General features: G+C 40.8%; 2 protein-coding genes across 3 annotated transcripts; one reads left to right on the forward strand and one right to left on the reverse strand.

The window, feature by feature from the left end:
* Positions 1–327: 327 nt before the first annotated feature.
* On the forward strand, positions 328–10,738 carry cse1l (CSE1 chromosome segregation 1-like (yeast)). 2 transcript variants are annotated; one of them, XM_008409840.3, is made up of 25 exons: positions 328–482; positions 1,955–2,047; positions 2,237–2,379; positions 2,810–2,911; positions 3,019–3,164; positions 3,252–3,342; positions 3,466–3,573; positions 4,338–4,430; positions 4,535–4,702; positions 4,800–4,929; positions 5,024–5,089; positions 5,789–5,991; positions 6,095–6,179; positions 6,688–6,749; positions 6,853–6,989; positions 7,188–7,291; positions 7,371–7,468; positions 7,550–7,700; positions 7,800–8,008; positions 8,200–8,297; positions 8,399–8,484; positions 9,174–9,255; positions 9,514–9,660; positions 9,844–10,075; positions 10,222–10,738. In XM_008409840.3, the coding sequence occupies exons 2-25, from the start codon at positions 1,963–1,965 to the stop codon at positions 10,309–10,311; spliced, it is 2,916 nt and encodes a 971-aa protein (XP_008408062.1). In that variant the 5' UTR covers positions 328–482; positions 1,955–1,962; the 3' UTR covers positions 10,312–10,738. The 2 variants fall into 2 exon arrangements, with proteins under 2 accessions (XP_008408062.1, XP_008408061.1); XM_008409839.3 differs by lacking the exon at positions 328–482 and adding an exon at positions 547–748.
* A 431-nt stretch (positions 10,739–11,169) lies between these two features.
* Positions 11,170–14,387, reverse strand: rdh20 (retinol dehydrogenase 20). Its single transcript, XM_008409841.2, has 6 exons — positions 14,228–14,387; positions 13,016–13,679; positions 11,938–12,036; positions 11,698–11,843; positions 11,494–11,625; positions 11,170–11,422 (listed from the first exon to the last, which is right to left on the reverse strand). Exons 2-6 carry the CDS (start codon positions 13,463–13,465, stop codon positions 11,302–11,304), a joined length of 948 nt encoding a protein of 315 aa, XP_008408063.1. The 5' UTR covers positions 13,466–13,679; positions 14,228–14,387; the 3' UTR covers positions 11,170–11,301.
* Between the last annotated feature and the right edge of the window lie 465 nt (positions 14,388–14,852).

Below are 14,852 nucleotides of genomic sequence, written 5' to 3' on the forward strand. Positions count from 1 at the left end.
TTCTAATTTAACCTTGCAAGAAGCAGCACTATGCAAATACAAAATACATTATGCTTTCTAAACTAATTTTGTATTCTTTAAATGCTTTAAATAATGTGATTCAGGCTTACTATATTCTGTGCAATCCTGATTTAAACTTTCACATTTTGTGAAATGAAATTAATTAAATGTACTCGCATACAATGTTTTAGTGTAACTAACCAACATTATTTGAATGCATATTTATAACTAAGCTATGCTGAATTTGTAGCGCTGGGAACATTAAGGGAAGAGCCGTTTAGGAGTTTAAAGAGCCGGATCTTTTTGATGATTCGAGCCAAATGACTCGGCTCACAGAAAAGAGTCAAAATTTCCATTACTCTTGACTTCACGTTTGCGCTTGCGCGTCAGTGGCCGCGCAGTTACGTTTGAAAGCTGCGAACACGTCTAGACGGTCTGTGGTGGCTTTAGGTTCCATCCTTGCTTGGTAAAGTTCTGTAACGGTAAGATATTCCGGTATTTCACCAGCCCCAAAATATGTTAGGGTAAGGTTTCGGTGATTCGTCCTGGTCTTCCGAAGATGGCTGAGAAGTTAATATTTACTGATGGAATTGGCTAACTTTATGGTTAGCAGCCTTTAGCACGCTACAGCTAACATTAGCTGGGTGACTGGCAGCTGTGGGAGAGTCTGGTCACTGAAGTTTGGATTTCCACACCGGTTTACATGATAACGTGTGTTATTATATGCTTGCACTACGACCTTTAAAAGGTACACCATTAAGACACAATTGAATATTGCATTCGACCCTGTATTTGCGACACCCAGAAGGCCATGTGCTTATATTCAAACTCAGAACATTTAGCAGGTTAGCTAATATTTTAACACTGTATGAGCGGAACAGAAATCTTGTCAGATTGTCAGCTGTGGAAATAAGACATAAAGGTCCCGCAATGTAAGACGAGAATAACATCAGTAAGCAGCTGAACTCATTTTAAACAGGGAACTGTATGTTTCAACTTTACACGTCGGTGCACATATCAGATTTGACACTGCAGGAGTTTTGTAAAAATAAACATTTCCAACTTCCCTCTCTTCCGCCGAAAAAGTAATGAATGAATATGGAATTCCAGAGCATTTTATCTGTTCTGTTCAATATTGACAGATGGATGAAGCAAACACTGCTCGCTTCATTTTGCACTATTTTAGTATTTGCATACTTTAAACATTTGCACACTGTTTTAGGTCCTGTGCACCCAGACGTCACACAATGCATATTTGTTCTGTCCATTCTACATGTTACCGAAATTAAAATACCGTCTATATAACAATTAATGTTGCAATTAACCGAATTCCTATTAAAATGACACATAAAAAGAAAAACATCTTCCTTACCAACATGACAAAATATGATTTGAACTACCCAAGTGTATCTTGAAGCATTTAATAATCAATGTGAGCCTTTATTTAAAAATTACATTAAAAGATATTTTAAGACTGGGTCCTCTGCTTATTTCCAGTAAATCTTTGTTTTTTTTTGTTTTTTGCTTGGTGTGTTTTCACACTACTACATTGGCAGTTGGTAAATATGCAGTTATATAGACTTGTCCTGTTTGTAATACTCTATCAACTAAGTGTTTACAGTGTTTCGCCTTAATAAAAAAAAAAATGTACAGGAGAAATATTCAAGAAATGAGAAGCTTGTCTCCCATGTAAAAAAAACAGATTAAATTCACAATTCTCTGAATGAGCAAACAGGCTGAAAACTTGAGATTTACATTCTACCATTTTCAAGTTATCTTGCATAAAAAAATAGTACAATAGTGAAAGCTGACATCAAATGACCTTTCATCTACAGGCTGCATTGTAATGACAGTATTAGACTAATAAAGTGCATGTTTTTAGTATTTAAAATGTAGTGTGTTTTAGTTAGTATACGGTCTATCTTTATGTAATTCAAGTCTTTTTTGCCTGTAGCTGTAAGCATGGAGCTGAATGATGCTAACCTGCAAACCCTGACAGAGTTTTTGAGGAAAACGTTGGACCCAGATCCAACAGTCAGGCGTCCAGGTAGGTCTTCTTTCACTGACCTTTGCCTTTGGTATTATAAAGTGATGTTGGGGGCACTGCGGATACTCTTGTGAAGTATTTACTTGATGTATTTTTATTTATTTTTTGTATGAGCCACAATAGAAATTGACGCAAGCACTTTGTCATACGACCTGACTTTTTTTTGCTTTTGTTTGTTCGTCTTCTCAGCTGAAAAGTTTCTCGAGTCGGTGGAAGGAAACCAGAACTACCCCTTGTTACTTCTCACTTTGCTGGAGAAATCTCAAGAAAACGTGATCCGTGTCTGTGCTGCTGTTACCTTCAAGAACTACATAAAAAGAAACTGGAGAATTGTGAGTCAGCTCAGCTGCTTGAGCAATAAAACAGCCTGTTTGTTGTTTCGTAACAGAACTTTCTAATGCCATAACAGGGTTCTAGAGCGCCAATGTCTCTGGTGTGACAGAAACAATCTGAGGTCCCATTGGTGTCAGCGGTCAGAGTAAAAATAGAAGTCTCTGTGACGTGGAAAATATCCATTTGAGTGGCGGGCAGCAGCATATTTTTATTAGTTGTATATCGCCTGTGCAATAAAATTACAGAAAAGTTCAGTTTGTTGCCTGTATAATTATTTTTTCACCACACGGTTTTATAGAATTTTTGAGCAATCTCAAAAATGTACATACTATCTTTTACCTATATAGTTCAATACCTATTAAAACATGTAGTCCACAACATGTCTTTGCAGTTATTGGTGAATAAAATAATTCAATTTGTTTCTCCAAGGTTGAAGACGAACCAAACAAAATCTCAGACGCCGACCGGACAGCGATCAAAGCGAACATTGTAAATCTGATGCTGAGCAGCCCAGAACAGATCCAGAAACAGGTACAATGATCACCTGTTGCCTTAACTTGACAATCTAATCTAATCTAATCCGAACCTCTGCAGTGATTTGTGTTACCGTTGTTTTTGTGCTTGATGTACCGGTGCAGCTGAGTGACGCCATCAGCATCATAGGAAGAGAAGACTTTCCTCAGAAATGGCCGGACCTTCTGACAGAGATGGTGACCCGCTTCAGAAGCGGAGACTTCCACATCATCAACGGCGTTCTCCGTACCGCACATTCCCTCTTCAAGCGGTAGACCCTTCACTTCCTAAATATCAAGTTTCAAGTGGAGACAGTTTCTGCTTGGAAAAGTAAAAAGAAACTGTTTTTGCTGTCAAGGTACCGCCACGAGTTTAAGTCCAACGAGCTTTGGACCGAGATTAAACTCGTACTGGACACGTTTGCCCTTCCTCTGACGGAGCTCTTCAAGGTTTGCAACCTCACTGCTTTTCTGATTCAACAGTCTTACAAACAGGCTGAATCTGTTTCCCAAAGTTAAAATGAAATACTTTGCAGTCAGGAGTCCACAACCACGTCTGTTTGATTGTTCCAGGCCACCATTGAGTTGTGTCAAACTCACGCCAACGATGTCAACGCCCTGAAGGTCCTCTTCTCATCCCTAACTCTCATTTCAAAGCTTTTCTACAGTCTTAACTTCCAGGTGAGTTTTTTTTTGACTTGTTTAATAACTTTAGTGTTTTTCTAGAGTTATTTGTCTCTTAAACACAGAAAATGGCATTTCTGCCTTTAAAATTTCATATTTTAAACATAAAAATAATTTCTTGTTCTTAAATAAAAATCTAGTGCCTCAACAGTCTTATTTTTTGCATTTTGCTATGTTCCAATCACACATTTCAATGCAGTCTTATTGGGATTCTATGATGGACAAACAAAGTAGGAAGTAGGAGAACAAGAAATTGTAGTAAATATTTCATAGAACCAGTTTCAGCTGTCTGAAAAATTTCTCCCTTCTTTGCAAAAAAAATCTAAATCTGTCACTGGAGAGAGGACATCTGACTTTCTGCAATTTTCTAGTCTTGCCATTAATTGAATTTAGATTCTGGGCCATTCTAAGACATTAATACACTTTCATTTAAGCAAATCTATTGTGTGTTGAGTCGTCACTCTGTCTCATCTCTTATGACTGAATAGAAATGCCAAAAGTTTTGGATTAATAAATAAATACACTGTGTATCACTTTACTTCACGCTTACAATTTTGCACTACTTTGTGTCCATAATTTAAAATCCCAGTAAGGAACAAAAGCATTACCTGTTGCATGACAAAATGTGAGAAAATTTGAAATGGTGTGTATGTTTTTCCACGGTACTGTAGTTTATTTCTATGCTTTCTTTAATTGTAAGTAATGTGAAAATTACACAGGTCCTCTGCATGGCATTAATGTCCTCCATGTTATTCTAACAGGACCTTCCAGAGTTCTTTGAGGACAACATGGAAACCTGGATGACCAATTTCCACGGCCTTCTGACTCTGGACAATAAGCTTTTACAAACAGATGTGTGTTGTCCTCTCTTTTATACGGCCGTAAACTTACGTTTTTAAAAAGCTCTGTTTTGGGTTAAACCTTCATATATTTATTTCATTTGCCTCCCAACACTTAGGATGAGGAGGAGGCCGGTCTCCTGGAGCTGCTGAAGTCTCAGATCTGCGACAACGCGGCTCTTTACGCTCAAAAGTACGACGAGGAATTTCAGCCGTACCTGCCACGCTTTGTTACTGCTATCTGGAACCTTCTGGTCTCCACTGGCCAGGAAGTCAAATATGACCTGGTGAGGCTGCTGGGCTGTCTATTACACTACCTGTAAATGCATATGTACATTTTTCATTCTCTGTTCGTGCGCAATAATACATGCAATTTCCTTGCAGCTTGTTAGCAATGCTATTCAGTTTTTAGCGTCCGTGTGTGAAAGGCCACATTACAAGCATCTATTTGAGGACCAGAATACGCTCACCAGCATTTGTGAGAAGGTCATTGTGCCCAACATGGAGTTCAGAAGTAGGTGCTCAGATGACATCTGCTGCCTTGGATTCTGACCTGGGTCTGTGCTGATGTGGTGCTGACCAGACTGTCATCTCCTGTCTGTCTTCAGGTGCAGATGAGGAGGCTTTTGAAGATAACTCAGAGGAATACATTCGGAGAGATCTAGAAGGATCTGGTAAAGATTAGCATGGTTTAAATCACATTTTTAAAATGAATTTTCTTAATGGAAATATAAACATACCAAACACTCTCACTCTGAGATTCTCTTCATTAAAGTCTTGTCTTTGTGTGACTGAAGGTGAGCAGCAGACCCTCGCCTTTTTTTTTTTTCCAGATTTTTCTGCAGAACTTGCCTCCAAATTATGTTTTTTTCTGAAAATTTGTCTATTGGTTGCTGTTTTTTTTTTTTTTTTTTTTTTTCTTGTTCGTAGAGTTGTCTGTTGTAGAGACAACAGAAAATACAAATATCTATTGGGTGATGTTTGCAAAGCAGCCAATCCAGGAGCAACATTCATTTACCTTGGCACTGATTGGTTGCACCCCAAGAGCAGAGATAAGGAAGATTGCGCATAATATCTTCCCTAGTAGTCTTAGTAGATATATTGTGCATATTAATGTGTATTAACGTATATTTGGTGTATATATACGTATATACGCAGTTACAAGCATTTTGTCTTATACAGGGGTCTGAAGTATTTCTGAACTTCAGCTATTCATGGGGAATTGTGGTCCCTCACCCCTGTGAATGTATCTGTACTGTTTGAGGCCAGCATGTGCTATCTTTACTAAACGTTGCTAAAACAGTTTGTTTTTATACTTTGATTTCTTTACGGAAATCTGCATTGTCACTTTTTTTTTCTCTCTCTCTCCTCAGACATCGACACCCGTCGCAGGGCTGCATGCGACTTGGTGAGGGGTCTCTGTAAGTTCTTCGAGGGGCCGGTCACGGCCATCTTCTCTGGCTATGTGAACTCGATGCTGTCAGAATATGCCAAGAACCCCGGACAGAACTGGAAACACAAAGACGCAGCCATCTACCTGGTCACATCGCTGGCCTCCAAAGCCCAGACACAGAAGGTGGGTTCACGTCTAAAACCTGAAATGTGTTGGGGAACCCTTTATAGGTGTAAAGGGTGAATCATATTTTTATTTATTTGATTGATTCTTTGTTTTTTACCAGCATGGTATAACACAAGCCAACGAACTGGTGAATCTGACTGAATTCTTTGTGAACCATATTCTCCCAGATTTAAAATCATCCAATGGTAAGACTTTTCTTGGTTTGTATGCAGTTAATACTAATAATCTATTTCCTACGTATAGATGTGAAGTTGTAATGGACAGCCTAAAGTCCTTCAGGGAAATACTTGTTGGGGGGGAAAAAAGCACGTAAATTCAGAAGTATAAGAGAAGCTAATCCAGCAGGTCTCTAGGAGCTTGTAAACGACAGAGTCTACAAAGTGTAACGTAGCATTACTGTAAAGTCAATCTGTTGCACTGCTTTGTTCTCATCTAAAAACTTTCCACAAGAAAGCTTGACTGCATGTGTCCAAAGTTGCAGCATAGTGGCACTCTAGTAACGGAGACTCTTTTCTCACAAGTATTTTTCCACCATTGAGCTGAATGATGCGAACATGCCATCCTTAACTCGGACGACTTTGTAGTTCCTCTGAAGTTTCATGGCTGCAGAAACCATTATTGACATAATCGAGTCTGAAAACATAAAACGGAGCTGTTTGATAAAACTGTTTAATGCTTATAATCTCATTGTAGTTAACGAGTTTCCAGTGCTGAAAGCAGACGCGATCAAGTATGTTATGATTTTCAGAAGTAAGGTATGAAACCAGTTTTTGTTTTTTTGTTTTCCTTCTGAACTTTAATGTTTTAAATTAAGAGTTAATTTCTCACCAACGGCTCGTCTTGTTTTTCTCTCTTCAGCTTCCTAAGGAGCAGTTGCTGCAGGCAGTTCCTCTCCTCATAACGCATCTGCAGGCGGAGAGCACAGTCGAACACACTTACGCTGCTCACGCTTTGGAGAGGCTGTTCACAATGAGAGGCCCCAACAACGCAACACTGTGAGTGTCAGTCGAGGTTTAAAAGTTGTTTGTGTTTGTCTGGATTTAATCAGGCATTAGATGAAGATAGTTTTCCTGCACAATTCGTCTACATATCCCAAAACTAATAAATTCTGCTGCCTGGCTTCATTGTGTCGTTTCCTGAAGCAGCTCTACTGACAGATTTCTCAGTATTTATTCATGATCATCTGTTTTCAGCATCACTTCAGCAGAGATGGCGCCTTTTACTGAACTGCTGCTCACCAACCTGTTCAAAGCACTCTCTCTTCCAGGTTCTGCAGAAAATGAGTACATCATGAAAGGTAATATTTGTTTTTATTTACCAATGTTTTAAGTTAAAAGTTAGTCACAAATTGACATTTTTCCCTTTTACCTCCAAAGCCATCATGCGCAGCTTCTCCCTGCTGCAGGAGGCCATCGTTCCTTACATTCCCACTCTGATTGGCCAGCTCACTCACAAGTTGCTCTTAGTCAGCAAGGTAACTGTTGAATTGATCTAGAATAGTCATAGTTCTCTTGGGAGGTATATTCATTCACATAGATGTTTTACTTTCTCCCAGAATCCCAGCAAGCCTCACTTTAACCACTACCTGTTTGAGTCTCTGTGCCTGTCTGTGCGGATCACCTGCAAGGCCAACCCGACCACCGTCAGCAGCTTCGAGGAAGCACTCTTCCCCGTCTTCACAGAAATCCTTCAGAACGACGTCCAAGGTACATTTTGGGTTCGGCTTCTGGGGGAAATAAAAAAAAAACCTCTTGATGTGTTCATAAGAAACGAGTCGACAGACTGTGCTCTGTTTTGTTTTGCAGAGTTTCTTCCGTATGTGTTCCAGGTGATGTCTCTCCTCCTGGAGATCCACTCCAACTCTATTCCTGCTTCCTACATGGCTCTGTTCCCCCACCTGCTGCAGCCCGTCCTGTGGGAACGCACAGGGAACATCCCTCCTCTTGTGCGTCTGCTGCAAGCTTTTCTTGAGAAGGGAGGAGCCTCTATTGCTGCTTCTGCTGCTGATAAAATTGTAAGTCAATCAAATGTTTTTTGTGATGTAATGAATACAGAAGCTTCCAGTTGCTCTTGCCTTCATGCTTGACTATAACAAAAGTGATAGATGCTGCTGTTATAATGTTTTATTTTTTAAAACGTGCATTATATTTATTTCCCTTTCTCCATGTGTAAATGCATTTATTCTCCCGTTTCGTTCCCTCCCAGCCCGGCTTGCTTGGAGTTTTCCAGAAGCTCATAGCTTCCAAAGCCAACGACCATCAAGGCTTTTACCTTCTCAACAGCATCATAGAGAACATGCCCCCGTGAGTTCTTCGTAGTTCCTTTAGCAGCTTTTGATCTATAAAATATTGCCAAATGAATATCTTTACTAAACTAAATGTTCTTTTTTGTGTTGCTTCACCAGCGAGTCGATTACTCAGTACAGGAAACAGATCTTCATTTTGCTCTTCCAGCGACTCCAGAGCTCTAAAACTACAAAGTTTATCAAAAGTTAGTACAATCTTTTTATTAATAGTTTTTTTTAGCACTCTTTTAACTATTTTTTTTAATTATTATTTGCAATATAATAAGCATTTAAAAATTGTAATTTTTTTTCAACTTGGCCAGGATTTGCTTTAAATGATTATATTTTAAGATCGTCCTTATTGTGCAGAGTGCAGTTGGGGATATTTGTTGTTAATCTAAGCCTCTGTCTTCAAAATAATAGATGTGATTTGCAGGAGCAGCAGAGATTCATCACACACTGTCATTAAAGAGCTTTATTCTATTATCATGCAAAATGAAAAGCAACGAAAAACGATTTCCATAGGTCTTGGCAGTTTTATAAAGAGTGGAGCTACTTTATTCTCTTATTTGTTTTACTTTTTTTTTGTTGTAGTTTTATGAGGTGAAGCGTTTTGGGATTAAATAGTACATTTTGTTTTACCAAACCAAAACACAAAATGTTACGTACTTTATCCTAATGGTCCACTGAAGAAATGGGGGATGCTCATGACAACAACTGGTGTAAAAGACAACTAAACTACAGTATATGCATATGTCTGAAAACCTGCATTTAACATTTATATCACACTTGTATAAGTGTACAGTAAGTGGATGAAGGTAAGTATTTTAGATGTAGTTCATTTTTGCCAATCAAACATTGAGAGCGTCATGTTTTTCTTTTTTCTGTGTCAAAGGTTTCTTAGTGTTCATCAACTTATATTGTGTCAAATACGGAGCGATTGCACTTCAGGAGATTTTTGACAGCATCCAGCCAAAGTATGTACTCATCTTTTTGTTTGCATTTCTAAGAGTTTGTCACTTTACAGCTGAACCAATATTTGATTACCCTCATACAATACACTAAAAACCTTTTTGTGTCAGTATTAATTGGATAACTTTCACTTCATCTTGATTATGTCACAGTAATGTCTGCCGTCTATGAATCTCTTTTACTGTAGAAGTAAATGTTATGTTTTTTTTTGGTCTACATGTCTCTGTTTTTGTGTTAAACTCTTTAACCTGTTTGAATTGCAGGATGTTTGGGATGGTGTTGGAGAAAATCATTATCCCAGAGGTTCAGAAAGTGTCTGGAACTGTTGAGAAGAAGATCTGCGCCGTCGGCATCACAAAGATCCTTACAGAGTGTCCGGCCATGATGGACACAGAGTACACCAAGCTCTGGTAAGAACCAAAGAACCGCTGACGGGCTCAGCCTGTCCATAATGAACAGCAGACATGGTCACAGTTATAATTCACAACTTGTAATGAATGTCCTGGTTCTGCATTAAAGGCAGATTCCAAGAAAAATAGCTCATTTGACTGTCAAAAAGATGAATTTGTAGTTGAAGTTGATTCTCTCCTCAGGACCCCGCTGCTCCAGGCTCTGATTGGTCTGTTTGAGTTGCCAGAAGATGACAGCATCCCTGACGACGAGCATTTCATAGACATAGAAGACACACCCGGCTACCAGACGGCCTTCTCGCAGCTGGCCTTTGCTGGGAGGAAGGAACACGACCCGATCGGAGACGCAGTCGGAAACCCCAAAATCCTGCTGGCCCAGTCGCTCCACAAGCTTTCTACTGCCTGTCCTGGAAGGGTAAGTTCAGATCCATCCAAAGTTTCCCCATGAAAAACATATAGAGACTCTGGAATGAGAAAGTAGCAAAAAGCTAATGTATTCCAGAATTCTTCCAGAATGAAAATTTAGCAAATGCCGCCCCCTTGTGCTCGTTTCTTCCATAGGTTCCCTCGATGCTGAACACTAGTCTGAACGCGGAGGCCCTGAAGTTCCTGCAGGGATATTTGCAGGGAGCTTCGGTGCAGCTGGTTTGAAACAGAGGACATGGGGACGTCTCGGTCGGAGGCCATCGTTCACTGCAGCCACAGTGGCTCCAGAGTAACATGACTGATCAACTTCAGCTGAATAAATGACTCCATAGCTGTGTGATGGTTTAACAGGAGGAAAGAGAACCTGCATTTCACCTCAATAAAGGTTGTCTTCTGATAAAACGATTTAAGTGTTTTTAAAGATGACCAAATGCTGGCAAAGCAAAACTTATTCTCCCTTGGTCATTCAAAAGAATTGATTGGTAGAGATGCAGAACTGGAGGGACGTCTTTTCCAGTTTGGTTTGTTTCAATTAGTTTTGGTCCTGTGTCAGTGGCTCGAGCGTCAACTCTCATTTCTGTTGCAAGTTTCCCTCAAATTTGTCGTATTGTCCTTTTCTGCACTGTGAATAAAGACTTCTATACATCCGTCACTGGCATGTTACTTTAAAATTTGTAAAACTCTGCATTGGCTGTTTAGATGAACTTAAAATGCTCCAATTGCAGGGTGATGAATAAAATGACTGCAAGTGCGCTTCACATTCCCCAATTTTGTTTGAGCATCTCAATTTCAGAAAAAATCTGTTGCATCATTGAGTTCAGGAGCTTCTAATTTGTAATCGTTTTTGCCACTAAGCCAGATGACATATTTAACTTGCCACAATCTAGTGAATAAAGTGGTTAGTAAAAAAAAAAAAAGTATTTCCACTGCTTTTTGGAGAACTGTAGCAAAATAAGTGTCACAATTTGGACTGTTCTGATTTTGATAGAGCCAAAACAATTCATGTGTTTCAGCAAGAAGGATTTGCAAATAGGTGAATAACTGGCACCTGAAAATATTTTAAAAAGTGGGATCATAAGTTACTACATTAAAAGTAGACTTTATTTTGAAACTTTACACATCTTTTCTTAGGTACACTCCATTATGAAATACAAACAAGCCTTTGGCATCTGCATCAATACATTGAAAAAACACTAGAAGACACTATTGTTGGACTCAGGAAGCCTGGCTCTCTCCGCATGAGGTCTTCGTCTCGGCGTTCTTGATGAAGGGCAGCATGCACTTATCACCTCCCAAGAAGCGATACACCACAACGTTGGCGTCCCAAGGCAACAATCTGCAAAGTAGAAAACTTAAATCAGCATCCAACCCAAACAGTCGTGCCTGCTGATGAAGGCTCATACTCACGCTCTTGCGATGAAGGGGATGTAGATAATGCGAGGAATGCAGATCATTTCCTGATCGCCCAGGATGGCCTTCATGGATCGCTGGACCGTGTAGAGAGGCTGAAGTGGGGGAATCAGTTTCCGAATCTCTTTCCTGGGAAAAGCGTATGAATTAAAAAGGTACATTTGTCCACTGCAATCTGTCAGATGCATTGAAGCTTCTCACCTGATCTCACAGCCTGAAAACATCCCCGTGTCAACGATGTAGGGGCACACCAACGTGGTTTTGATGCCGTCGTTGTTCTCCACTCGCAGCTCGTGTGCCAGGGACTCGTGGAAGCCAACAGCACCGAACTTACTGGCACAGTAATCCTGCAAGAGACAGTGAAATCACTCAGGTCCATGATGTCATTTACCAGTAAGGCTTCATTTTTTTTTTTTTTTGACATCGAATCATGCAGCACACCTCCACACATGCTGTGGTGAACAGTCCAAGAGCACTAGCAATAGTGACAATATGGCCGTGGTTTCTGACTTTCATCTGAGGCAGGAAGGCTTTTGTCGTCTGGTGAAGAAGATGCAACAAAAGGTTAACATTAGAGTACAGAGAATATAAAACCTATTGAACCATTTAAAAATCAACCAATTTCATTCTAAAGCTTTTGGGGATTTAAAGAACCTCAAACACTAAAGTGTCTAAATGTTACACAGTGTTGCCAAGGTCGAATGGACTTTGAAGCAAATCCCTGTAAAAATGCTTCAGATCAAGGCATACCCAACATTTCTACATGTGGAGAAATGTCTACAAAGTATGACATTTACACAATGATTAAGAACCTAGTGACATGACAGACATGCTTTAAAGCAGTCTATCGAGGGCTGATGTCCAAAACTAACTCTTAGCCTGGTTTGTCCATTCCCTGGAGGAGGATGCGTTTTATACAGGTCTTCTATCCACTTTTGTCGTGCATCAGTAACTAACAGAGCATAGAGGGTCAGCATGTTGCAGTTCCTTTCACTGGAAGGAAGTCAAACACCATTTACTCCCTCTGCACAAAACTTTACGTTTTGCAAAGTGCAGGTACTGTTCTCTAGACAGACTTCATTCTCAACACTACATGACTCGTTTCGCTCTTGAGTTCAGCGCCAGATTGTTTTACGCCAATGCATTCGATCTTGCGAAGCCAATCAGCTCGTGATGTTAAATTATAACAATGAGACGGAAGCTTAAGGAAAAGCAGAATCGCATGTTTAAGGCGCTTTTCTTTCCCTTATAGGATGACCAAGTCATCTCCTTAACCATGTGCTCTTTATGACGAGTCAGAACTTAAAAACTGGACTTTCTTTTACGACCAGGACATGCTGTGCGATCCCCCGCGGTACAGGCTGATCCGATCCCTTTCACGCTCCGCTGCACAAACGCCTAACCCCAGCCTCCGGGTCAGCGAGCGTCTGTTACATAATCCACATCAGGCCGCGTTTGCTCTGAATGAAGTTTCGCGGAGTTGCGCGGGTGTTTGCGTAAAAGACGCAAGACGGCTTACCCAAAACAGCGCGTGGCAGTTCACCAGCAGTGTCCTCTCCAGAAGCTCGTCCGGACACTCCAGCAGCCTCCGTCCGGCCACCACCCCGGCGTTGTTGACCAGGATGGAGACATCCCCGACCTCCGCTCTCACCCTCTCCGCAGCGTCATAGACGCTCTGGCGCTTGGACAGGTCCACCGTGTAGGCGCGCACTTCCACGCCCTGCTTCCGAGCCAGTTGCGCGGTCCGCTCGTTGGCAACCGTGTCGCAGTCCCACAGGACTAGGCGCGCCCCCTCTTTGGCAAACTCCAGGGCGAAGAGGCGACCCAGAACCCCCCCGGCTCCCGTGATCAGACACAGCTCTCCGTCGACGGACTTCGGCCTGGGATGGAAGAAGACGCGCACCACGGCGCGCAGGATGAAGTAGGCGACATCGATGAGCATCAGCAGCAGTTCCACGACGAGGAGCATGATGCTGCAGTTCAGTCGGCTCCCACAGCAGGAGTTAATAACCCCGGGGGGGAAAAAAAGCCGAAATGGGGTTTAGCAGGTTTTCTGCGTGACGTGGGTTAGGATGGCCACTTTATATAACGTGGGCGCGCAGGATTAGGAGTGACTGATGATGGGCTTTTAGTCTGACGGCCTGACTGTGAGCACATTCATAACTCCACCATGAGCTGCGAGACTGAAACAGATTAAGAAGGTCAATCAAAGCAAACATCTAGAAAAATACTTCAAAGGTCAAATAACTCAGTTCAGTTAAAACAAAAACACTCGTCATTCTGTTCAAGAAATGGATGAAAATAACCACGTACAATTTTATTGAATCCCATAATAAATTTTACCATCTTGCAAAAGTGTCCATACTCCTTGAACTTTTTTCAAGTTACAGTTTGAAACGTCTTTGCATTTTATTGCGATTTCAGCATGAAAGAGCAACACAAAGTGGCAGAAATGTAAAGGACCATGAGCTTTTAAGATATTCTTAATGAAGAAAAACTTAAAAACTATGGCTCATGCATGGGTTCTTTAGTTCAACCCTTTTCAGTCATTACTGCATGCGTTGGCCTCGGTAAAATCAGTCCTCACACTCGCCTCATTAGTTTTGCTATGCAGTTAGACACGTATTCAAGGGATGAAATGCATTCATTTCTCCTTAAATCTAACAAAGATATGATGAAGCACACATTTTTCAAATATATTCAATTAATGGTTCTCTCTTTTTTGAGTTACCTGGTTTGGGGAGTTGGCTGCCTCCTGTCTGGATTAAAGGTGTGGCCGAGGCCAGAAGGCTTTCAAAGCCCAGGACCAACCATGTGTGTGTCAGAAAGGGGGTGTTTTAGGTTTAATTAGAATATTTGCTCCTTTGTTAGCATTGATGTTTACTTTTGTTTCCCCAAGGCACACGGCCCTGCATGTTTTAGGTATTCCCTTCCTTCAGCCCAGCTGATTTCAATGGATGACTGATTAACAGGCGCTTGTTGAACTGCAATCAGCTGAATCAGGCACGTTAAAGCAGGGAAACCTCTAAAACATGTAGGACTGTGTGCCTTGAGGACCAGGGTTGGGAAACACTGATATAAGTTACCCTTCTGTTGTTGTGCCGGGTTAGTTTTGGGAGATGAGGTGTGAATACTTTGTTTGCTCAATTAGTAGAGTCATTACTTTTTGAGAACAGCTGTGCTTAGTTGACATTTTTAATTTTCCCATTTACTGTATTTTGAACTTTGAAGACATGTTTTCCTGTGTCCTCTGTGCCTCACAAGCTTTTCTCAGGAATGTTCCAGCTCTCCACATCTTGCTAATATAGTCAAAGTCCAGTCAGACTGGAGGGAATGTGTGCATAATCTTCAAATGT

Source organism: Poecilia reticulata, chromosome 5, assembly GCF_904066995.2.
Source record: "Poecilia reticulata chromosome 5, P_reticulata-male-v2, whole genome shotgun sequence".
In the NCBI taxonomy this organism is placed as follows: domain Eukaryota; kingdom Metazoa; phylum Chordata; class Actinopteri; order Cyprinodontiformes; family Poeciliidae; genus Poecilia; species Poecilia reticulata.